General features: G+C 39.2%; 1 protein-coding gene across 11 annotated transcripts; it reads left to right on the forward strand.

Annotated features, from left to right (window-relative positions):
- Window positions 1-14,873: 14,873 nt before the first annotated feature.
- Window positions 14,874-26,591, forward strand: LRIF1 (ligand dependent nuclear receptor interacting factor 1). Of its 11 annotated transcripts, none has more exons than XM_036343322.1 (5): window positions 15,052-16,553; window positions 17,034-17,116; window positions 22,419-23,931; window positions 25,088-25,345; window positions 26,160-26,591. In XM_036343322.1, exons 3-5 carry the CDS (start codon window positions 22,432-22,434, stop codon window positions 26,568-26,570), a joined length of 2,169 nt encoding a protein of 722 aa, XP_036199215.1. In that variant the 5' UTR covers window positions 15,052-16,553; window positions 17,034-17,116; window positions 22,419-22,431; the 3' UTR covers window positions 26,571-26,591. The 11 variants fall into 11 exon arrangements, with proteins under 11 accessions (XP_036199211.1, XP_036199215.1, XP_036199216.1 ...); XM_036343323.1 differs by having other exon boundaries at window positions 15,052-15,545; XM_036343327.1 differs by lacking the exon at window positions 17,034-17,116 and having other exon boundaries at window positions 15,067-15,181; window positions 15,496-15,545.

A 26,591-nucleotide genomic window follows, 5' to 3' on the forward strand; every position in this document is an offset into this window, starting at 1 on the left:
ATATTGCAATAGAACTCCTAGTCAGTATAATAAAGAGAAAAGAAAAAAAGGAAAAAAAATGTCTGTTTACAAAAATCCTATGAAGTTTAAAAACTAATTTTGGGTTAATAAGTGAGCATAAAAAACTTGAAAAAGTAAAGAGATATGACAAAACCAAAGGAACAAAATAATTATCTAATGTCTGACACCACCCCCCCCCACCACCACCACCACTTCCAAGCAGATCTACCAGTTACCTGTAAAAGAATTAAAAATAATTTTAAAGTAGTACAGGGACTTTCAAGTTAACACAAACTGCTTGATAAACTTGGGAAGTAATACGTAAACAAAATGAAGTTCAACAAAGAAATTTTTAAAAGAACCAAAGAAAAATGCTGAAGCTGAAGAATACAATGAAAATTATTATAGAGAGCTTCAACAGCAGACTTAATCAGAAGAAAGTCTACCATATTATGGGACACCATCATGAGAGCAAATCACTCATTATGGGAGTCCCAGAAGAAGAAGAAAGAGCAAGATGCAGAATGCTCATTTAACGAAACAATCACTGAAAACTTCCCAAATTGTGTGAGATATTGGCATCCAGATACATGAATTCTGAAGGTCCCCAAACAAAGAGATCTTCAAGATACATTACAAGCAACTCAAAAATCAAAGATAAAGTTACATAGTTATTGTACTGTTACTGACTATATTCCCTACGCTGTACTTTGCATTCCTGTGACTGTTTTTATAACTGGCCATTAGCACATCTTAATCCTCCCCCGTTTTCATCTATTCCTCTAACTTCCCTACCATCCAGCAGCAATCACTTTGTTCTCTGCAACCATAAGTGTGTTTATGTTTGGTTTGTTTATTTATTTTGTTTTTTAGATTCCCTATATAAGTGAAATCATATGTTGCAAATGACATGACCTTATATATGGAAAACCCTGAACTTCAAGGAACTGCTAGAACTAATCAACAAATTCAGAAAATTATAGGATAAAAATTCAACATATAAAAATCAGTTTAACATTTATACACTACCAATGAGCTATCTAAAGGAGAAATTAAGAAAGTAATAACATGTACAGTAGCTACAAAAAACAATAAAATACAAAATCTGTACATTTAAAACTATAAGATATTGATGAAAGAAATTGAAGGCATAAATAACTGGAAAGATATATTGTGTTTTTTGATTGGAAGTTTTTATATTGTTAAAATGTCCATACTACCCAAAGAACTGTACAGATTTAAGGAGACTATATCAAAAGTCCAATGGCATTTTTACAGAAAATTTAATCCTATCATTGTTACAGAATCACCAAAGACCCTGAAAGCCAAAGCAATCTTGAGCAATAAACCCAAATAAACTACATTGAGGCACATTATAGTCAAGATGTTAAAAGACATATGCAAAGGGAGAATGTTGAAAGCAGCAGGAGGGAAACAACTCATTACATACGAGGATTCTCAATAAGGCTGTTAGCTAATTTTCCAGTCAAACCCTTGAAGGTCAGAAGTCAATGGGATGGTGTATTCAAAGTGCTCAAATGAAGGAACAAGAAAAAAAATTCAGAGAAAATTTTTAAAGAAACAAAGATAAGTTTTTACAGAATTCAAATCTTTAGAATAGAGTGACTCAGAGAAAACATTAACAAAGCGTTAGAAAATGTAATAAATAATCCATGATGAACACAATAACTGAAATGAAGTATACATTAGAAAGAATGAACATTAGATAATAACCAAGAACAGATTAATGATTTTGAAGACAGTATAAGTGGTTTGGAAGTCACCCAATAAGAACAGCAAAATTTAAAAAGAATTTTAAAATAGGATAGTCTAAGGGACCTCTTTGACAACATCAAGCACTCTAACATTGGTATTATAGGGATTACAGGGGGGAAAAGAGAAAATGCCCAGAAGTATTTTGAAGAAATAATGACTGAAAGCTTTCCCAATCTGGGGAAGGAAATGGACATACAGGTCCAGGAACCACAGAGAATTCCAAAGAATATGAGCCTAACAGTGCCTACACCAAGACCTATTGTAATTAAAATGGCAAAAGTTAAGGATAGAGACCATCTTGAATCAGTAGGAAAAAAGTCACATGCAAGGGAAACCCAATAAGGCTATCAGCTTTATTCTCAGCAGCAACTTTACAGATCAGATAGGAGTGAAAGGAAATATTTAAAGTGCTGAACAAAGGGAACCTACAACCTGAAATACTATATCCAGCAAGTTTATCATTTAGAATTGAAGGAGAAATAAAGAGTTCCTCAGACAAGCAAAAACGAAAGGAGTTTACCACTACTAAACCAGCTTTACAAGAAATGTTAACTGGACTACTTTATATAGAAAAAGCTATAACCAAAAGTAAGAAAATTCCTATAAGAAAAAAAAAAATCCCACTGGTAAAGGCAAATACATAATAAAGTACCATGAGTCAACCATTAAAAAAACTAATCTGAAGGTTAAAAGACAAAAGTAACAAGAATAGCTAGAACTACACAAAACAGATACAAAAACAAAATTGAAGTGTAGAGTAAAAATGTAATGCTTTTAGGATGCATTTGAACTTAAATTCCAATAATTTTAAAATAGATTATAGATAGAGATGGATATATATGAACCTCATGGTAACCACAAACCAAAAAATATGAAAAAGATAAAGACAAGAAACCCAATCAGCAGCGAAAAAGAAACAACAGCAAAGGTGTGGGAGACTTTCCCTGCATGTCCAGTGGGGGAACCAATAATAATCTGTGATCCTCCCAGCAGAAAGGCTTCCCCCAGGGTAACTTGTGAAAGCCACTGAGCATTCCACTTGACCCGGGCCAGTCAACAGGTACACAAATGCCTGGTTCGGCTCCATTCCCACATTGTGTTAATGTGGGCTCTTTCTTCATGGATAAGATAACAAGATCTTGGAACTCCTGGCACAACTGTTTGTAATAAGTTACAGTTAAGAAAAGCTAAATATTAGACTAAAGCTTAAGTAATATTACTTGGGCCCAAAGACTCCAGGTGGTTAAGTGGATATTTCATTTGGTTAATCCAAATATTAAAGAATCCGCACAAAGGGAGAAAAATGCCACCAAAGCTGTATAACCAGTATAAAATAACCAGAAGTAATTCAAAGTCTGGCTTTATAGACAAATGAAGTCACTTCCTACATTTGACCAGTCAAGCTGGGCAACCTCTCAGCTTCCATGTCCCCATCTGTAAATGCAGAGAACAGCAACTTCCATTATACAGGTCTGTAAGGATGTGTTCAAAGCGCGTAGCCCATGCCTGACACACAGCAAGCACCTGATACATGTCAACTATGCTAGTTTTATTATTCACTGGATAAATTCTCACCTCTCACTTTACTTACCTTTTCAATATACCCTACTGTAGTGTCATACATGTTAAATATCCCCAGGAACTTTGAACACACACACACACACACAGATATACCCTTCATGTGGTTTAGAAAACTTAACTGGTTTTATAAATCAGGTTTAAAAACTTAACTAGAAAGACTTTTCCTTTCTCTTCTGTGGATGCTGAAGCAACCTCATACACCAGAAAGATCTGTGACACATCTCACTTCACGTGCACAGCCTCAGAGTCACAAGGTTAAGCACGGAAAAAAAAAAAAAAAAAAAAAGAAACCCAATCAAAATGCTAAAGGAAACCAGCAAGTCAAAAGAGCTCAAGAGAAGAAAGGAATGGAGAAAATAAAAAACCCTCAAAAACAAGTAACAAAATGGCAAGATACACATACCTATCAATAATTACATGTAGCCGAGACCAGTTTGGCTCAGTGGATAGAGCGTCGGCCTGCGGACTGAAGGGTCCCGGGTTCGATTCCGGTCAAGGGCATGTGCCTGGGTTGCGGGCACATCCCCAGTGGGAGATGTGCAGGAGGCAGCTGATCGATGTTTCTCTCTCATCGATGTTTCTGACTCTCTGAATCTCTCCCTTCCTCTCTGTAAAAAATCAATAAAATATATTTTAAAAAAATAATAATAATTACATGTAAATGGATTAAATGTTCCAATCAAAAGATATAGGATATGCCTGGCTGGAGATCACAGTTCGACTCCCAGTCAGTGCACAGGCCCAGGTTGTGGGCTTGATCCACAGTAGGGGGTGTGCAGGAGATAGCCAATTGATTCCCATCATTGATGTTTCTATCTCTCTAACCCTCTCCCTTTCTCTGAAATCAATAAAAAACATATTTTTAAAAAACAAACATGGACATATCAACTCTAATTGAGAAAAAACAGCCAGAACTGGTTTGGCTCAGTGGATAGAGCATCGGCCTGCGGACTCAAGGGTCCCGGGTTCGATTCCGGTCAAGGGCATGTACCTTGGTTGCAGGCACATCCCGAGTGGGGGGCGTGCAGGAGGCAGCTGATCGATGTTTCTCTCTCATCAATGTTTCTGGCTCTCTATCCCTCTCCCTTCCTCTCTGTAAAAAAATCAATAAAATATATTTTAAAAAAAAATTTAAAAAAAAAAAGAGAAAAAACAACAGAGGGTGTCAGAATGGATTTTTTTTAAAAAAAACAGATCCATCTACATGCCGCCTACAAGAGACTCACTTTAGATAGATATAGAATGAAAGTGAAGGGAAATTGAAAGTTATACTACCTACATGGTCTTAAAATATTCAAGCAAAGACGTTGAAGTACTATGACATGGACAGCTTCCCTAAAACAATGGCAAAAGGAACTGCAAATAGCTAGAAAAACACATTTACCCATATTAGAATAGATAAATTATGGTGTTATATATTGGGATATTACATAGCAAAAAGAAATGAACTTGCTGCATGCAACAACGTGGAAAAATATCACAGACATGATGTTGAGCAAAGAAGACTGCATATTCTGTTAAATTTTCTTTATATAAAAGTTAAGAGCCAGCAAAACTAATCCATAGCAATAAAAGTCTGAATAGTGCTTATCCTTAGTGGTGGGATATTGAGTGGTAAGATACAGCAGGGAGCTTACTAGGGTATGGAAAATGTGCTATACACATGTATGCATAATTAAAAAATTTCTGAGTTGTGTACTTAAGATTTCTATAGTTTATTATATGTAAGTAATAATTTGATTAAAAATACTTAAACTCACAAATCAAATGAAAATTCTCTAAACACAAATGCAACCTAAAAGGACTCAAAAATTAGCACAAAGTTTCAAGAAATCATAATTAGAATCAATGGATAGTGGAATAAGCTCCTCAGATCGTTTAGATACAGAGTCAAGCTATAAAAGAAATACAATTACAGAAAATTAGTTAAAAACAAATATGTATCAAAATGCCATTGACAAACAATTGAAAAGGAACTAGATACCCTAGGAAGGAAAATTATAAATATTGAAGTTAATGAATTAATAGGTTCTCTTGAGAAAACTTATTCTGACAAGGATAGAGTAGCTTATATTTTACTAATCCTATTTCATATGAATATACATATATGTATCCATGTGTGTGTAAATTAGGTTCCCAGACCCAATTCCAATGTGTGTGTGTAGGCCAATAAGCAATTCTCAGACACGCTGTTGTCAGAGAATTCAACTCAATTTTGACACTGTCTACCTGGAGATAGAATCATGTTATACAGGTAAAGGGCTCAGTCCCACCACATTGTTCCCCACTTCAGATGCCAGTTGCAAGCCCAGGTTGTTACCTATGCTTCTGACCGACCAGTAGAGATTGGAGGTTCCAACAACCCCCTCCATCGCAGGATGGCGATCGCAAGTCCAGGGTATTGCCTGTACTAACCAACTGGCTGCACATGATAGGTCCTCACAGTCCCCTCCTTGGGTTTGATTAATTTGCTAGAACAGCTTACAGAATTCAAGAAAACTCATTTCCTCACTAGATTACCAATTTGTTACACAAGATATTAAAGGATATGAATCAACAGACAGATGGGATACATGGGGTGAGGTCCTGCTTTGTTTATGTGTTGTTTGGGGAGGCAGTAAAAATAATGCTCAGAGACTGATTTTGTCTTTGCCAACAATTTATTTAGCACAGGTTTACTATGAGAATTATAATAATTTCACAAGTCAATAGCATACAGAATAATATCTCTTAATAAGCCTGGTGAAGTAATAACATATTCCAAACAAAAGAAAGAATAATCATACTATTGTTCCAGGCCAGGGAAGGTGAAAGGATTAATGTCCAAATTTAATAGAGGTGTGCCTTTTTATTTAAAAAGATTTTTTTAATTGATATCAGAGAGGAAGTGAGAGATAGAAACATCAATGATGAGAGAATCACTGATCAGCTGCCTCCTGCACACCCTACACTGGGGATGGAGCCCACAACCCAGGCATATGTCCTGACAGGGAACCCAACCGTAACTTCCTGGTTCATAGGTCCACACTCAAGCACTGAGCCATGCCGGCCAGGCCAGGTATACCTTTTTATATGAGTAGGCCCTTCAGAGAGTTTGAAAACAACCAAAGAGCTGCTTTCCAGCTGCCAACATAAAAGAAGTCCCCTGTTGCTAGAGTGGGTTACTAGGGAATGAAGAAGCCAGTGTTGGTAAGGCGGGATGATCTCGTCACAGGCCACTGCTTGATTTATCACCACTGTCCCGGAGGAATGCCTAGGCAACCCAGGAACGAATGCCCCAAGGGTCTTTGGAGAGTGTTTAGGTTAGCGAAGAGTCACCTCACCCAAACCAGAACCCTCAAAGAGCCCTCAGGAATTCTCAGTATTTATAGTGTAAATATCCCCTTGCCTTAGTTGCTTCTCCAGGAGTTCTTATCAGTACGCCCCCAGCAGAGCCCTTCAGCATCTGGGCTGCTGGCTGCTTCTCAGTGACAACAGATGTAGAATGATGGCATCCTGGCACAACTTACTTTATACTTATATCAAAAGCAACTTTTTTTTCTTCTCTGTCATAAACAAATGGATTAAAACACTCCACTTAAGTCGTAAACAAGAGGACCTGAAATTACATCATACAACAGGCTCTAAGCCAGTGGTTCTCAACCTGTGGGTCACAACCCCTTTGGCGGTCGAACGACCCTTTCACAGGGGTCACCTAAGACCATCCTGCATATCAGATATTTACATTCTGATTCATAACAGTAGCAACATTACAGTTATGAAGTAGCAACGAAAATAATTTTATGGTTGGGTCACAACATGAAGAACTGTATTTAAAGGGCCAGAAGGTTGAGAACCACTGCTCTAAGCTAAGGAGCATCTGTCCTTGTGTGGTGCGGAGACCAGCCTGGTGGCACATGGTTTCCCAAAGGGGAAGGTCTCCAAAAAAGGGACCCGTGAGCTGTCCTTTTGGGTTTTTATGGAGGCTTCATTACAGAGTCATGGTTGACTAAGTCGTTGGCCATTGGCAACTGAGCTCAATTTCCAGCCCCTCTTGTCTCCCTAGAGGTCAGAGAGTGGGGAACTGAAATTTCCAAACCTCTAATCACATGCTTGGTTCTCCTGACAACCAGCTCTCACCCTGGGGTGGGGCTCAAATATCACTCTATTAACATAAAAATTTCTTGACACCTAGAAAATTCTTGTGAGCCAAGAACTGTAGCTAAAAACCAAATATCTTATAATATTGCAGTCCACCCCCTGGTCTGCAAACATAGATCCTTCACAGCAAAACAATTATATGAGCCAAAAGATACTGGCACTTCACTAGAACCTCACTTAGTCATTAATACCTCTCCAGTCAATCATCACATCCTATGAAAATGTCTCCCAGGATAAGATCACGTACGTTTGCTGCTGGAAGCCGATCCACCCTTGCTGCTTGACGCAGTTGTTGCAGGGAAGAAACATCTGCACAGCTTATGTTTCAAGGGACCTGGCATATATGACATATGTTTGCTCCCCCTCTTAAGCGCTATGTGTCTTAACCAGGACCACCTCCCTGAGAAAGGTTGTTTCCCCAGGTTAGGGGTTAACAGGACTAAGGAAGAGAATAAATCAGTAAACCCCCCTAGTGTTACAGAAATACCATGTACTACTTATGAAGAACTTAGACTTAGGACTGTTGGCAATAAATTTGGGGTTTGTTGGGCCCACATCCCCAGGGGTCTGCCCACCAGGGAAAGCACCAAAGCCTATACCCCTGGAGACCCACCGACACAGGGCAGTCCCAGGGAAGGCAAGCAGCGAGGCTGGGAGGACATAACCTTTACTGGGCAGGATAATCTCCTTCAGTCACTTCCTTGTAGCCTATCAGTAGAGCAGCGACCTTGGAATAGCCCCTGTAATGGAACACAGAGATTAACCTAGACAAGGTTAAAATCAACAGAACTAGACAGAGACAGGATTTTTGGCAAAGGTCAGATAAGAAACAAGGAACTGTAGAACGTTACCCAAAACATACCATGATGTGATTATAGAGGCATGCTTATGGGATCAAATAGTATAAGTACAGATGTAACAGGACAATAAAGAGAGAACCTCGCCATGATGATCACCTGAACGCTGTCTCCATGTCCTTCATTCTTCGCCAACTCCGTCCACACCTTTGGGAACCCCTGGACCTGCTGGGGCTGGACCCCAATAGTTTGCCGGCTGCCATTCATCCCTGTCAGATTCCAAAAGCAGGGGTGGTCTCAGCAGCCGTGGCTTCACCCTCTCAGGCATCTTGTCTAGTTGAGCTAAGATACAATATTATTTTGCTCTCAACCTCTCCCGAGGTATTAATAAAATGTTGGATTTCCCTCATGCTTTACCCACTTATGCATCCCCTTACCCTCAGCTATTATTTCTACCTTCTCTCTTTTTAAAAAAATATATTTTATTGATTCTCTACAGAGAGGAAGGGAGAGAGATAGAGAGTTAGAAACATCGATGAGAGAGAAACATCGATCAGCTACCTCCTGCACATCTCCCACTGGGGATGTGCCCGCAACCCAGGTACATGCCCTTGACCGGAATCGAACCTGGGACCTTTCAGTCCGCAGGCCGACGCTCTATCCACCGAGCCAAACTGGTTTCGGCTCTACCTTCTCTTGAAGGGACCTTAGATTTGGCCACTGTGCTGGTCCATATTGCTGGCAGCAATACTAGTCTACCAAGTGCCTCTCTGCAGTCCACTCCCTCCCATAGTAGGTAGGTGGCAGGGGAGGCGTGCACTGAATGTTCAGGCTGAATGCAGCCAGCCAACCCCTCTGCAGGAGCAAGCTCAGTAGGTTGGAGCCACAGAGGATTGGGGGACAGATCAAAGGAGTCTCCTGTTGGGGGTTCATCCCAGTCCCAGACAATAGCTTCTGAGGGAGACATACTCCAAATGCCTCAGCTCTGAGCAGTTCTCCCTTCCCTTCTAGGAACTGAGCTCAGCAGGGTGGAGCTAACAGGACTTGGGAGGGCAGATCCTAATACTGTGTAGGAGGGGGGCAGACACTTCTTCCCCTTCCAGGGTAGCTTGGGCTGAGCTCACAGGGAAGATAGGAGTGGCCCCTGTGATGTAGTCATACAACCCAGCACCTACCCATCTGATTCGGGACAAAAGCCTCCATGAGAGATGATGCTTTGAAACTCCTAGCTCTGCACAGCTCTCTAATCACCCCCCTGTGTGACTGGACTCAGCAGGGTGGGGCCACAGGGAGTAGGTCAGGCCAAGTGATTCAGCAGGTGGGGGGAGGGGGCAGCTGTGCACTCCAGGTGGGGGAGAATGGTCCCCTTTCCTAAGCTACCCAGTTCAATCACTGCCTGAGTCTCCACCAAGAGCTTCTCCAGAAAAACAGCACCGCAGAGGTCCCTGCGGGGTGCCACCTGCAGACCCCCCCGCAGGACCAGAGCACAACAGAGTGGTGTCACCTGTAGGTGGAGGACTGGGCAGTGCACTTCCCAGACTGGTACCGTAACAACAGGAGTGCTTGACCTTGGTCCTTGGTATCTGGGTCTCTAGCAGACTCCCTTCTTTTCCGGGCAGACTGAATCCCCACGATTTTTACCACCAGATGCTATGCAGGCTCCTCTTCCCATCTCTGTTGCTCTCAGTTGGTCCCCTGCAGGGGGTGGAGACCCCACGCTCAGGAGGGGCAGGGAGTTTTGCAGTGGAGATGTCACTCTGGCTTCTCAGCCACCACATGTGGGTGTGGGACCATCCCTTCCCATGTCCCCTTCTTACCGGTATCCATGTGACTTCTTTTGTAAATCCTTGGTGATAATATTTTAGGTTTATTTGGTTATTCGGGTTGATTGCTCTGTAATTTAGCTGTAAAACTGGTTTGGAACCAGGAGCAGGTCAGTGTAGCTTCCATCTACGCCACAGCCATCTTGGAATCCCTCTTTTCTTTTCTTCGTGGCTATTGCAGATAATAACCAGGGAATTGTATATTTAGTATGCTTCTTATTATTTTGTATTTCCTTCTATAGCCTTGGGAGTTGGGACTACTACCATTTCTAAATTCCATTGGTAACTCTTAGCTTTAGTAACTGATTTCAGTGCAGGTGTAGTTGCATATCATGGATGACTGGGTTTCATATCATGGGTGACTGGGTGGCCATTCAAAGGTTCATCATTCTTCCCCCTCCCTTTTTGTATCCTTTCTCTTCAAAAATCATATTTTCATGAGCCAGGGCCATTATAGCAAATCTCACTTCACTGACACCTACTAAATTAGGTTCCAGGACCCGATCCCAATGTGTGTGTGGAAGCTTCTTGATACCAATAAGCAATTTGCAAGCACCACTTTTTTCAATACGTCTTGAATTAAATGCTTACCTCATCTGTTTTTAACCTTACTTTATGACAAATTCAAGTCACTTAATTTTCATTATGATTTCATCTTCAATCCAAGGGTATTTTAGTAATAGGTTAGTTTCTAAATGTCTAAAAGACATTCCTTATATCATCTAATTTAATCAATTTATGGTTGGAAAAACAGTCGGTATAGTATTTCTCCTTTGGTACTATTAGAGCTCTAGCTAATATATGGTTTATTTTTATACATATTCTATGCACTCAAAAAGAATCTGAACTATCTGATGAGTGGAGAGTTACTTACATATCTAATAGCTTGAACTGGTTTGTTGTATTATTTAGGAATTTGATAACTATGCTTATTTTTGTCTGCTTAAACTATTTCTCACAGCTGTCTGTATAAAATCATCATCTACATATCTACATTTGTTGACTTACCAATCTACTCACTCCTGCCAGTTGTTGCTTAAATTTTTCACTTTATTTTTAGCTCTGTATTTTAATATGCTTTAATTTCTTTTTGGTCTCACTCTCATCCCTTCAACCACGCTGTTATGTTATTCTCTGTGCCTTGCTTTCTTCATCTGCGTGTAATAAATAACTTGTATAGTTGTCAAGAGTAAATGAGCTAATATTTGCAAAGCACTTAGAATAGTACTTGCACATAGTATGATGTAAGTGTTGGCTAGTGTATAATAGGTAGAAATGGTAACTGAAACCATGGAAATGGTTAAAATAACTTGGGGAAGAAAACAAGACACTTGAAGAGAAATACTAGGATCAAAAACCAAGATCTAAGGAACTTTCTTATTTAGTGGCTGAGAAGGGAGGGTAACCCTCAAAAGAGACTGATTAGGAATAGACAAAAAGATAACAGGAGCCCAGCGTGCTCAGTGGTTGAGTGTTAACCCATGAACCAGGAGGCCATGGTTCAATTCCTGGTCGGGGCACAGGCCCAGTAGGGGGCGTGCAGGAGGCAGCTGATCAGTGATTCTCCTTCATCATTGATGTTTCTATTTTTCTCTTCCTCTCCCTTCCTCTCTCTGAAATCAATAAATATATATATATATTTTTAAAAAGTAGGATAAAAACCAAGAAAGTATATTGCCAATAGCATCAAGAGTAAAAGAATAGCCCTAGCTGGTTTGGCTCAGTGGATAGAGCGGACTGAAGGGTCCCAGATTTGATTCCGGCCAAGGGCACATGCCTGGGTTGCAGGGCTCAATCCCCAGTGGGGGGGCATGATGGAGGCAGCCGATCACTGATTCTCATCATTAATGTTTCTCTCTCTCTCTCTCTCCCTTCCTCTCTGAAATCAATAAAGAAATATATTTAGAAAAAAAGAGTAAAAAATAATTAAAAATGCTACTGAGGGAAGATTTGAATGAGTGAGAGATAAACATTAATTGCAACCGCTGGAATGAGTGACTTAATGAGTACAGTGGATGCTGTGATGCATCTCTCTGACCTCCCTTTAGGAATGAAGGTCTTATTTCACCATTTACTGGAGTGCTGCCAGCAGACTTGCCTCAGTTATCAGCCTCCTTGAGTAGTTGCCTTGGTTAAAGAGATGCTCAGTGCCTAAGTTCCTACAACCTTCCTTGGAAAAACCCGAATCCCCACTGGGAAAAACTTTGAAAGTTTACTTCCGGCTTAGTTGGTGGGAACATCATCCCATACACCCAAAGCTGGCGGGTTTGATCCTGATCAGGGCACATACCTAGGTTGTGGGTTTGATCCCTGGGTCAGCATGCATTCTAGGAAGATAACTGATTGATGTTTCTCACATCAATACTTCTGCCTTTCCCTTACTCTCTCTCAAAAAAATAAATTAAAAAAAAGGAAGTTTACTCCAGTTTTAGAGATGTGGGTTAGGCTACGCAGTGGTCGGCAAACCGCGGCTCTTTGGCCCCTTCAGTGTGGCTCTTCCACAAAATACCGGCTCTTCCACAAAATACTGACTTCTGCGCATGGGCCATGAAGTTTCAATCGCACTGTACGTGCGCGCCCGCACGTGGTATTTTGTGGAAGAGCCACACTGAAGGGGCCAAAGAGCCGCATGTGGCTCCCGAGCCGTGCTTTGCCGACCACGGGGCTATGGCATTGTTAAAACTGGGCATCACAACCTAACTTATCCCTCTGCCCGTTTTTCCCTCCTCTCCTTCCCTTCCACAGATTCTGATCCCTAATAAACTTCCTGCATACTAAAGTCCAGTGCAAGCGTTTGTTTCCCAGAGAACCCAATCTGTGACAGTGAGTTTGATTTATAGGAAGTGATGAGGGACATGAGAAGCCAAACTGCAAAAGGTAAGAAATAAATGGGAAGCCTGGCTGGTGTGGCAAGGTGGTTGAGCATCCACCCATGAATCAAGAGGTGGCTGCTTCCATTCCCCGAGTTTTGGGCTCAATCCCCAGTAGGGGGCATGCAAGAGGTAGTTGATTGATGAGGTTTTGCTCTCGTTGATGTTTCTATCTCTCTCTGTTCCCCTTCCTTCCTCTCTCTCTACAAAAATCAATAAAAACATTCTTTTTAAAAAGAAATAAATGGTAAGATGAACAGAACAAGCAAAAATGGGTTAGCTTTTAATTTTGCTTTCACAGATAAGAGCATGATCAGAACCAAGAGAGTATTAGGCTCACCACCCACTCCCTTTAGTGCAGGAGCTATTTGACTGAAAGATAAATGCCAGTTACACACACAGGATTCTATATCATTGATATTAACCTTTAATCCAATTTTATTTTTGGAATTCAAACAGTCTGGTCCAAATTAATTGATGGGATTGACTGTTGAACCGGTTTGTGGTGTCGACCTCAGCCTCGACGTTGGACCTGCTCCTAGCGCCTGGTCTGTCGAGTCAGCCTCCATGTTGGACCGAAAAGGGTAACAAAGAGGGAAGACTAGTTAGAAAGTATTACTTTCTGGTATATTTTTGTTGTTGTTGTTAATCTTCACCCAAGGATATTTTTCGATATATATATATATATATTCTATTCATTTTAGAGAGGAAGAGAGTGACAGAAACATCAATGAGAGAGAATCATTGATCGGCAGCTTCCTGCACACCCCCTTCTGGGGATGGAACCAGCACATGCCCTTGACTGGATTTGAACCTGGGACCCTTCCGTCCACAGGCTGACGCTCTATCCACTGAGCAACACTGGCTAGGGCAGGATATTTTCCCACTGATTTTTAGAGAGTGGAAGGCAGGGAGAGAGAGAAACATCAAATGAGAGAAGCACATCCACTGGTTGCCTTCCACATGCCCCCACCAGGGCTGGGGATCAGGCCTGCACCCAACCTATCTGCCCTGGATCGGCATCGAACCCGGGACCCATCAGTCTGCCAGCAGCGGATGCTGTATCCACTGACACAAACCGGCTAGGGCGTGCTTTCTGTGAACAGGGTAAGCGCCATGTCAGTCGGCGGTGACTGACACTGTACTTTCCATTTGGACCCTTGCAGTCTCCAGCCGCCAGCATATCGGTGAAATCGGATAACGCGGGCTGAACGGAAAGGAAGACAAAACAGGCCTGGCGCTTAACGTGTTAATGTATCAGGACACAAAGTTCTTTAATCAGTATTAGCTCGCTGAGGTACGGTGATGAGTAGCCAACATGTTTAAAAGATCGACATAAACTTTAAAATTGGCTGCCTTCTGTCAGTCTCCTGAATTTAAACAGTGAGTCAGTTTATATAGGCACAGTCTGCACCTAATGAAACTGGGTCTTTAAACCACTCTCCCACACCCTCCTTCCAGCCCCAGCTGAACCACACGGTCTACCCCTTAAACCAAGGACTGAGCCTCTCTTGGATATGTGATCGAATGACAGGAATCGAGAGACTTCTGAAAAGCTTTTCTATGGAGATCCAAATAAAGATGCAAAAAACCCACAACACAAAACAAAACCCCCCGACTATATGGGGAATGAAACTTTCAGAGAATGAATTAGCTGTATGGCAAATAATTCTGACCAAGGCATGAGCGTGCAGAAAGAGGTTAAGTCTAGACGCAAATCTTCAGGGCAGAGGAAATTAACTGATCAATGCACCGAAAGTAGCAGTAACACGGCTCTGGCTGCAGTCATGCGGCTACAATGTCCTCACGCCGCCAGCGCGGGCGGATTCCCAGAGCCCTCCGATGTCTGGCCGGCGAGGAAAAGTTACACTAGCGGCGAACACCAAGGCAGAAAATTTACCATTGACCCCGGAAACATTTTATTTGCGTAGGTAACTGGAGAAATTTCTTTGGTGACTCGTTCCTTGATCCGGAAGAAGAGATACCAAACGTCACTTGCGATTGGATCGCGTTATAAAGGCGGGGCTTCAGCCAGCCAATCGCTTTGGCGACCGGATATGACGATCCGGGAGACGCTGGCCGATCTGTACCACGGCTGGCGGCTTCGGTCTTCGTGGGGACCCGGCACTGCTGGGGGCGGTGCTATTCAGGCCACACCTCCTGCGCCGACTCCGAGAGGCTCCGGAGCGAAGCGGTAAGCTTCGGGGGGCGGGGACTCGGGCTGGTTCTCTCTGAGCTTGGGGCTCGGCCGTCGCTGTCCTGGGCGTCCATTCTTCCTGTTTCCGGTGGCCGCGCCGCCTCCCTCCGAGGCTCGGAGCTACGCCCTGTGGAGAACTCGCCGTTGTCGTCCTCTCAGCTTCGAACCCCTTCAGAGTTGCTCCGGGGCAACTGCCGCCCCGCATTTTGTCGCTCTGATTCTCGCCCCTGGGAGGACCCCGGCCCCACACTGCCCACTCTCTTGGATGCGCTGGTCCCTCCCTCCCCTCTAAAATGTCCAATAACCTACAGGGAGTCTTCTTGAAAGCCGCCGAGGAAAAGTCAGGCAGCGCCTCGCCCTGGTAAGTACAGGTTGCCAGTCTCGCGGGACACGCCCGCCCCGCGCCCGTCTCTTAGCAGGATGTGGAGTCGGCCGTCGTTTCCTGTCACCGCGGCTCCGAGGGGCGCGCCCCGCAGGGGGAGCAGCTCCCGACGCGCCGGCTCCCCGGCGGTCCGAGCCCTTAGAGCGCGCCCTTCTCGGAACCTAAGTCCTCCTCAGAGCCTCTCGCAGGCAGCCTCCGCCCCGGCCGGCTTCTCCGATTTCATAGGCGGAAAGAATAGAGCTCCACGGGAGAGGAAAACCAACATGGCCGACGCTCCTGTGTGACCAAACCCTTCTGGAAGGTTCTCGCGCACTCGCAGGAAAAAAAAAAAAAAAAAAAAAAAGCAGCGATCTGCGCGGATTAGCAAGTGCAACCCAGGTGGCGCTGGACCTTCAGTGAAAAATAGCCATAATTTTAAGAGTGAGGAGAGGATAGATTTGTGTCATTGATAAGAGTATATAAATTCGGAACCGAAAATTTTTTCTAGAATAAGGGAATCGAATATTTTAAATTTTCAAAGAACCGCTTTATTTGGAGAGAAAGAAAAAAAAAAAAAGGAAAACCTGGAAATGCACCTGTAAAATCAATCTTTTGGAACAGCGTATTTGAAGCAGGGGTAGTGCGAATGCCATCTCTAACTGGATATCTGTGTAAAAACTATATTTGATGTAGGGAGGTTCCAGTATTAACGACATACTTGTTCGTAAATTTAGAAAATAGTTTATTCCTGACTCAGTGGGGTGTTTTTGTTTTTTGGGTTTTTTTTTTTTTGAAGCTTCTGTTAATCGACAAATGAAACGGAAACAAAACTGTTAGCTCCGGTAGAATATTTGACGTTGTTCACACCATGGTTAGTGGACGTGTAATGAATGAGTGGTGAGAAAAAGTTAATGGGTCTCTGCAGAAGGAAAATGTGAAGAAGGAAGCATGGAAGTTAAGATGTAAAATTCATGGAAGAGGATTTATGAAGAAAGTCAAACTGCCCAGGTGTAATGCTAGCTTCATGAGGCTAAGCACCTCAGTTTTCGTTATTTAAATATGACCGCCTAGAGATAGGTTAAGGACTAAAAGAGTAAATATATGTAAAGCCGGAAAAATAGAAAAGCACTGTTAAAATGTTATAAGAATATACCTTCTGTACAAATTGTGGCCCATGAATTAGGTTTCCTTTCATTATAAGTAGATTCAAAACCTAACTTGTAATAAAGACTTTTAAAAGACGTGTAATATTCTAAAATGAGACCGCCACTAAACGGGGTGAGCTGAAACTATAATTTTGAAGAATTGCCAAGAAATAACTATTGCATTGTATTTCAAATAATCAAAAGAGTCAGCTTTTGTATATCTATGTTCCTTATTGGGTTATTTTTGGTGGAAGTTGGATATAGAGTGGCAGAGGCAGTGCTCTGTATGGATATGCAGAAGTAGGATTATTTTTTAATAACTTTGTCTTCTACCTTGTTTTAGTATCTGAATATTGATGACATCTGACTTAACCTAACAACTCAGTTTGTTTCAGGATTGCACTTGTTTTTAATATCAGAAATAAGGTAGAGTAAGAACTTTGCACTTTTTGTATACTTTAACTTTTTAATCCTGTTTCTAACCTGTTGGCTATCTATTTTTGGCATTTTATAACACATTACCGATTGAATCACGTTTTTATTACATTCATAAATCATTTGGCGTTCATTAACTCATTGATTTATGCATTCTTTCATCATCTTCAAATGCATTTTTTTCCTCAAACCATTCACTTTGGTTATTGGTTGCATACTAGTTTCTATTCTGTTTTGTAACAATCTGCATTCCAAATAGAATTTTGTAAGACATTTGATCAATGTTAGTTCTTTATTGGGAACTTAGTGTTTTTGTTTTTCTGATAATATTTTTTATGGTACTAAATCATTTATTTTTTTTCATAAACTTTAAATTGCTATGATTTTTTTCTATAGTTACGTGAATTTTCTTGAGTTACTGCTTTCCTTTTATAATACTTTTACTAATGTGATACAAAAAGTTTATTGTTTTAAAATATTTCTAATTCATCAGTGCTTAAAATGTAAAACTCACATTTAATTGTATACAATGGAAAAATCTGGAAGATATTTGTGATAGTAGGTATTAAGTTTATTTTGACTTAGGCTTTATTAACAAAGAGAAAATCAGGAGTCAGAAAAGTATAGTGGAAAGAAAGCAAGCTGTGGCGTTATCGAGACCTAGGTTTACATCCTAGTTCAATACTTCCTCTCAGTGTAGTTCAAACATCTGGTAGCGTTCAATGAGTGCCTGCTCTGATAGACTGTGCAAAATGGAGAGACCAACTAAAAAATAGGATATGGGCCATGACTGTGAAAAACTTTACAGTCTAGAAGGGAGATGATGTGTTACATTTTTTAAGTGTTGTGCACAGAATATTGTGAGGGCATAGAGAATAGGAATTGTAGGAAAGGTTTCTGGAGCAGTTGAGTTGGGGAATGTAAGTATCAGCTATTAAATTAAAGATGAATGCAGGTGCCCTGGCAAGTGTGCTCAGTGGTTATAGCATTGGCTGCACATTGAAAGGCTGTGAGTCTGGGATTCCATTCCTCATCAAGTGCATGTACCTGGCTGGGTTGCAGGTTCAATTGGGGTGTGTGTGGGAGGCAACCAATGGATGTGTCTCTCTCACATTGTTTTTATCTGTCTCTCTTCCCTTCTCACTCCCTCCCTCATTCCCTCCCTCCCTCTCTAAAAAAAAATCAATGGGGAAAAAAATATCCTTGGGTGAGATTCAACAAATTAAAAGAATGCAGGCTATGTCTAGGCAGAGAGAACTGGTAAAATAAAGTACCAGTATGTCTTATTACTAACAATTGGCATTTATTGTTTGATTCTGTTTGCCCTGCTGAAGAGAATAGACTATCTCTTGGAGATTAGAGGATTTAAGAAAAGGACTGTCATGGTCACCTGTACATTTTAGATAAACAATGTTAGTATGGATTTGGGGGCGATGGATCAGGCATCTAGAGATTCTATATTAGTTGTCCTTTCAGAGATGCTTGGGCTTGAATTGCCTGATGTAAAGTAAGGGTTGGATTCAAAGAATATAGAAGGGAAAATAGACCTTGTCAGGGAATTGACACGAAGAAAAGACCATCAATTATGATGCCAGTTTTCTGGGTAGATACTGGTAAATTGAGATGAACATCCCAGGAAAGCCATCTGAGAGATATTTGAATCTGAAACTCAGGCTCAAAGCTGAAAATAAAGATGTGAATCATCAGCTTAGAGGTATTATAATAAAAGCCTGTGATAATGCATCCTATAATAATAGGAATTAGGATGTCATGTGATTGTCAATTGGCTTCTATCCGCCCTTAACCCTTTGTTCTTAAATGGGAAGTTAAAACGAATGTCCGTAGCAGGTGGCTTTCTTTGGTTAGATATTGCTCCATTGTGAGTTCAGTGTGTATTTTGTTTTATACAGTGTAGGTATTATTATGTTTTCTTTTGTGATTGTGTATGTGTGTGTGTGAGAGAGAGACAGGTAGACAGACAGACATACCATTGCAGGATATCTGGAGCAGTTAATTTTTCATTGATTTCTCAATTTAAAACAATTGAATTTTTGAACCCTGCTATGCTAAAGTAAACAAAAAATGGATGGAGTTGCCCAAGAGAGCATGTATTTCTGAATAAATTACTTAATATTATTAAACCTCTATTTTTTCAACTATAAAATAGGAACAGCAATACCCACCTTGCTGGGCTATTTATAATAGATTCTAATATATATATATGTATATATGTATATATGTATGTATATATGTATAGTATGTATGTATACATATATGTATATATGTATATATGTGTGTATATATGTGTGTATATGTATATATGTATGTATACATATATACATATATATTATTACATTATGTATTTATGTATATTATATATGTATATTAAAGTTAAATCATAGATAGTAAGATGCAAAAAGGTCTCCTAATAGTTGAAAAAATATATTTTGCAAAATGTACATTAGCCTGCAAAATTGTTATTCCATTTCTAATGTGTAAATGCTTCACATCAGTATTAGAATTATAAAAATGTCAGTTACATAATATTGTAAATATGTTTAGTATACCTTTTACTAAAGCTCTCATACCTTTTTATTAAATTTCTCACATTTTCAAAACTATCTGATTCATTTGCTTATTCTTGGGCACCAAATATATATTTTAATGGAGGATGATAACTAGCATATATTGGGTGCTTATCATAATCCCAGCCAGTTCCTTCATTTACTTTTCATAGCAAACCCATTTTTCCCATTTTACAGATGATGAGACAGAAATTCAAAGAGGTTAAGTAAATTTAGCAATTGGAAGAGCCAAGATTAGAAGCCCATAATCTTTCCAAGATTATTCCTGTTTTCTCTTTTAAAGCCTTAAACTGTATTATTTTCCCAGTTCAAACCCAGCTGGTTTAAGATAATTAGCCTGTTGATTTTTCTTTTTAAGTGACTAAACTAGAGCATGGGATGCAGAATCAGATTCTAGTTTTAGTTCTGACTTTAGCTAGCAGAATATGTTCTTTAAGAAAACAGAAACTTTTTTAAAAAATATATTTTTATTGATTTCAGAGAGGAAGGGAGAGGGAGAGAGAGATAGAAACATCGATGATGGGAAAGAATCATTGATTGGCTACCTCCTGCACACTCTATTCTACTGTTGCAGCAGGAATGCAGCCATATACAGGACATGGAAAAAATGAGTGCATCTGCGTACTAGTAAAACTTTACAGACACTGAAATTTGAATCTCAAAATGTTCACATCACAAAAATATTGTGAGTTTTTAAAAGAAATCATTTATAATTTAAAAGCCATTCTTAGCTTGTGGACTGTATAAAATCAGGGAGGTCCAGAGGCTACTTTTTTGACTCTTTCCCTATAACTGAGGCTGGTGCCTGAACCATAGCAGACATTAAGTTCTGATCCAGTTTATATGTACTTTTGGGGGTGGAAAGGTGATGAGGTTGGTTTTCCTCTTCAAGCCCTGAATGCAAGAATTTATACTTTATGTCTGTGCTTCTCTTTAGAGATTAACTTTTCACTTACTAAAGGTAAATATAGCCGAAACCGGTTTGGCTCAGTGGATAGAGCGTCGGCCTGCGGACTGAAAGGTCCCAGGTTCGATTCCGGTCAAGGGCATGTACCTGGGTTGCGGGCATATCCCCAGTGGGAGATGTGCAGGAGGCAGCTGATGGATGTTTCTCTCTCATCGATGTTTCTAACTCTCTATCTCTCTCCCTTCCTCTCTGTAAAAAATCAATAAAATATATTTTAAAAAAATAAATAGAAGTAAATATAACCTATTGAAGCAATATCAAGTAACCAGAAATCTGTTTTAAATATTTGTAAGCTGCCGTTAATGTTATTTTGGGTTAGAGAAAGGTAAAACTGAGTTCCAGTGCTTTCTAGAATGCATAGAATTTTTGGCTTTGCTTTTTATTAATACCTGAGGTTTAAAAACACATACTAGTATATGCAGTATTACACAGCTTTACACTTTTGAGAACTCTTTTGCCCTTACATTTTTTTCTTTATTTGATCCTAGTCATATAAGGGCACACTGGTTTTATAGGACATGGACTCTGTACTCATGTTGCTAGAATTGAGCACGAGATTAATTAAAACTTGATGACAACTTTTGATATGTACCATGAAGGAAATCAGCAGGTGTAGTATTTTAGACTATAAAGGAGGGGAACGATAATTAAGGTGGTCAGATACTTGGGAAGTATCATTTATGCTGAGACTTGAGTTAATGTGGGTGGGAGAGGAGTACCTAGGTAGAGAAACAGTATGTGTGATGGCCTTGAGTTCCATGAGGTCTTGGTCTTGGTATTTTCAGGAACTGAAAGATAGTTTTAGGTGTAAATAGGTTGAGGTGCCTGCATTCAAGAAATTTATAAATAATTGATTATACAGTGATTGATATGGGATTTTTAAAAAAATCTTACAATCTGTACTAAAAAATAGCTCATAAATATCCGATCAAAATTGGTTAGATGAAAAAAATATTACTAAAATAAGTAAATAAAAAATTTGTAAAAAGTTACTTTCAAATGTGTTCCATGTTCATTGAAAACCATTCAGCTAAAATGACATTGCAGTTATATATGAATTTGTAGGCAGTCGGAACTAATATGAGTAATTGCCATACCAAGGACTGTTTAGCACCAAAACTTCAGATGTGCTGAGACAATAAATCAAAGAAGAAAATGGTTCCCACAAGAGTAACTCAGCTTAGTCTCTGAAAATGTGGCACACCAAGGTATTACCATAAGAGATGCCTTAGCATAAGAAAAATGGCTAACGGTAGAACTTGGAAGTCATTGTCAGTGGGAAGAACACAACAGATTGGGTTGGGAAGAGTGAGGGAAATAGAGTAAGCATAAATGGAAGTGAAATGAGAATTCTAGTCAATAAAAGTAAAGGAGGCGGTCAAGAGGAAAGAATTCAAGGAAAAGGAGGAGGGATGCTAATAGTTTGAGGCGCATATTCTAGTAGACATAATTTTATATAGGGTAAAACAGTAGGAAACACAATTTTAGGGTAATGTTCCTATCTTATATGTATTGTCTAATCATGTGAAATCTAAAGGTTATGATAATTCCTTTGACTATTTTTTTTTCTTAAAAACTTTTACTTTGTAATATTTCACTTTGAAAAATCAAAGTGACAAATGATATACTTTTATTATATTTTATATATAAATATTTTTAAATATTTGAAAATAATTTGGTTTTAAATAAAATGTATGTGTCATTGTAGTATGTTGTATTTATTTACTCATGTTCTTTTAAGTGTTTCAGGCTGCATGTACCAAGTAGTTCAGACGATTGGCTCGGATGGAAAAAATCTTCTGCAATTACTTCCAATTCCTAATTTCTCTGGAAATCTTATACCACTAGTTCAATCTTCAGTTGTGTCTGATGCTTTGAAAGGGAATACAGGAAGCCCAGTTCAAGTTACTTTTCAGACTCAGATTTCCAGCTCTTCCACAAGTTCATCAACAACTCAATTGCCCATTTTTCAGCCAGCCAGTTCTTCAAACTATTTATTTACAAGAACAGTAGATACAGCAGAAAAAGTTAGAGTTACTACTGTGGGAACTGAAACTTTTACCTCATCAGTTTCTAAAGTTCAGAGTCATGGTGTAAAAATTGATGGACTCACCATGCAAACATTGGCTGTTTCTTCCTCCTCAACACAAAATGATTCATCTTATATTTTAGTAAATACTCAGAGCCTTCCAGTGACTGTGAAACCTCCAGTTTTGCCCTCTGGGCATCATTTACAGATTCCAGCCCATGCTGAAGTGAAATCTGTACCAGCGACATCATTGCCTCCTTCAATTCAGCAAAAGATACTTGCAACTGCAACCACAAGCACCTCAGGAACAGTTGAGGCCTCCCAAATACCTTCTGTTATTTATGTATCTCCTGTAAAAACAGTGAAAAATGTAGCTACCAAGAACTTTCAACACATTTATCCAAAACCTGTTACAGAAATAGCAAAGCCAGTGATACTAAATGCCACACAAATTCCAATGAATGTTGCAAAAGAGACACAATTAAAAGGTGGTCAGCATTCTCAAGCTGCTCCAGTGAAATGGATTTTTCAAGAAAATCGACAACCTTGTACTCCATCTCTTGTTCCTGTTAAGTCTTCAAATAATGTGGCTTCACAGATTTTAAAAAGTTTTGTAGAAAAGAAAAGTGTGGGAGGTAATACTATAAAGATGCCACCATTGAGTACCAGCAGTCCTAGTGGGGCACAATCCAAAAGTATGCCTATTAAAGATAATGCGTTGGTTATGTGTAATGGGAAAATCTATCTGTTGGCTAAAAAGGGGACAGATGTTTTGTCATCACAAATTGATCAACAGAATTCTGTTTCTCCTGATATTCCACCAAGAAAAGATTTATCACAGATAGTGAGCCCAAGTCCAGTAACAGAACTATCCAGAGAGGTTGTAAACTTTGTTTTGGCAAAAAATAAATCTTCCCAGATGGAGACAAAATCATTTTCAAACACCCAGCTTGCTTCCATGGCCAATCTAAGGGCAGAGAAGAATAAAAAAGTGGAGACACCATCTCTTTCTATCCTACACCCAAATAATCTGAACCCACCCATTAACTACTTAAAACAGAGTAAGACTTTATTCCTAAAGGCAGACTTTCCAAATGGATTTAGTACAGGACAAAATGCCCCCCCAAAAGAAAATATCATCCAGAGCATAGAGAAAATAAGTTCCTCTATTGATGCAACAAGTATTACTTCACAACAGTGTGTTTTCAGAGACCAAGAACCAAAGGTAATTTTCCCATGTCAGGGTGTTCTTTTTATCTGTATAGAAAAGTTTTCTTTTTTTAATTCTCAAAAGTTATCTAGCATACCTTTCTCCCCTCTTCTCCCATCCTCCATCACACACACCATTCACATGTGAATGCTAAGTCAAAGCTTTTATCTGAAGGAAATGTTTGAGGAGGAATATAATTGAGAGAGACCAAGCTGTATCTTTGTCTTGTCATGCCAAATCTTTAAAACAAAGTCAAACAAGATCACAGAGCAACAGGGTTTAGAAGAGTTGGAAAAGGATAATGTGAATTAAAAGCTTAGTAAAATTATGTGTGCATGCATGCATACATTTGTACACACATGCATACATATACATGTATACATATATATTTAATAGCCTACTTTTTAGTAATGAAAAGGTCAATGTGCATATAGAAGAGCTAGGGGGTTTGTTTTGTGGTGGTATATATGTCAATTTTTTTAAAGGTAGATGGTGGAAGGGGTAGGGCAGGGCCATACAGTACCTTTTAAGTCATTTGTGGAAATAGGGTTTATCAACATCTTTGATTGAATAATTTTTTTAGTAGATAAATTTCCCCCCCTTTTTTAGCCCTACTTTCTGACTCTGCATCCAATTATCCATCATATCCACATAGGAATCTTTCTGTTCTACTTAAGATGTGTTTCTGTGCTCACTAAATATTTGTACCCACCCTTTTCTTACTTAGAAGTCTACTTAATGTCAGTGTTTCTTTTCTTTCAGTACAGAATTTATTGAACTCCAGAGATATAAGGAAGTAAATTCTGATTTGACTATAAGATTGGTTAAAGGCATAAGACTTTTTCAGACGACTACAATTTCTAATTAATGTCACTTAGATTATTTTTAACTTGTCATTAGTGTGTGTTCTCATTTCAGTTGTTTGAGAATTGAGTAACCTTTCTAGTGCAAGAAAGTGAAATAAATAAGAAATTGCATGGAAACATCTCTTATTTATTTGACTCAGTTCAGTTTTTCAAGTGTGATGGTAAGGCAAGGGTAATGCAAACCAACCATTTAGGACTTTAAAGCATGCTTGAAGTAAGATGAGGAAATCATTTAGTTACCAGTCTGATAAAATAGCTTAAGTAATGGGTAGTATTGTTTGTGTGTTTTCTTTTTCTAATTTCAGATCCAGAATGAGATGGCATCAACATTACAAAAAGGTGCTCAAGAAAGAAATGACAAAAATGCTCAAGGAAGAAGCAGTAAGGCATATCTGAAGACTGATGCTGAATTTAAAAAGCTATTTGGTCTTACTAAAGATTTGAGAATAAGACTTACTCGGATTCCTGACCATTTGGGTGCTGGAGATTTTGATTCCTTTAAGAGTTTGGTGAAGAGTGACAATGAGACAAAGTTTACAGTGAAGGAGGAAGAGAGAAAACAGGTAATAGATTTTAAAGTATTCTTTGTAGGTACTCCAAAGAGACATGAGTGTATTAATTTTTTTATGTCTTAATATAAATTAGTTACCAACTTTGCATATATATGTATTATACCAAGATGGTGTTAAAAAGAACTATATATGCATAGGTAAAAATGCATCCATGGTTAGTTAATGGTGTTGTTTCAAGTGTTTTTATTCACCTACTGTTTATTTTTTCATCATAAAATTATAAGAAAATGGCCATAGCTTTTTAATTATACTACTTTGAAGACCCTATCTAAAATAAATAATCCAAGTGTAGGAAAAAATATAAGCATGCAGATGTTTATTGCAACATTACTCTTACTGCTAACATCTTAAGAAATCTACATGGTCAATAATGATGAAAAGAAGCATCCCTGTAACTTTGTCTACTGTCACTCTACTTATAAGATCAGAGATCAGTCTATCTTTCCCAATGAAAATCTTTAGTATGTGCCTACCATGCAAATGGGAAAAAAAATGTAAATCAGTTCTCAGGTTCTTCACAAATGGCTGTTAAATTTTGGTGGTAGATCAGTATAGATTCTAATACTTAACATAAGCAGGAAAATGTGAATTCAGCAATTTATTCTCAATGAAAATCATTACGATATTGCTAGTTGGTACCATAAATATTAATCTCTTGCGGTAGTTGTTCTCAATATATTTTGTTGAGTTGAATTTAATTGCTGTATATTTGTATCTTTAAACTTGTTAAATTTCAGCGCACACACTCTATATATGGCACTAATAATTTGCTTTTCCATTGGAATTGTACTCAACATTGCAACAGGGTTTTGATAAGAAAAGAAAAGCAAAAACCGTTAAGAAGATGGATCACGCAAAGAAGAGAAAAATCGAGAGTGCTTATAACACAGCTTTAAATGGAGGAATTAGCTATATTTTACCAACTTCAGATGTATCACACCATAACATTGTTACAAGCTGCAATAAAACCAGAGAAGAAAGAACTGAGGTAGAACACTGTACCCGTGAAAATCAGGAGAAAGTCTCTTTGAGTTCAAATGCAGATTTTGGACAAAGTCATTCCTTTACCAGAAATTATACTGAAGATATTTTTCCCATGACACCACCAGAGTTAGAAGAAACCATTCGAGATGAAAAAATAAGAAGACTTAAACAAATGCTGAGAGAGAAAGAAGCAGCCCTTGAAGAAATGCGTAAGAAGATGCACCAAAAATAATAAAATGTTGCCATACTTAAA

This window comes from Myotis myotis, unplaced genomic scaffold (assembly GCF_014108235.1).
Source record: "Myotis myotis isolate mMyoMyo1 unplaced genomic scaffold, mMyoMyo1.p scaffold_m19_p_18, whole genome shotgun sequence".
Classification (NCBI taxonomy): Eukaryota; Metazoa; Chordata; class Mammalia; order Chiroptera; family Vespertilionidae; genus Myotis; species Myotis myotis.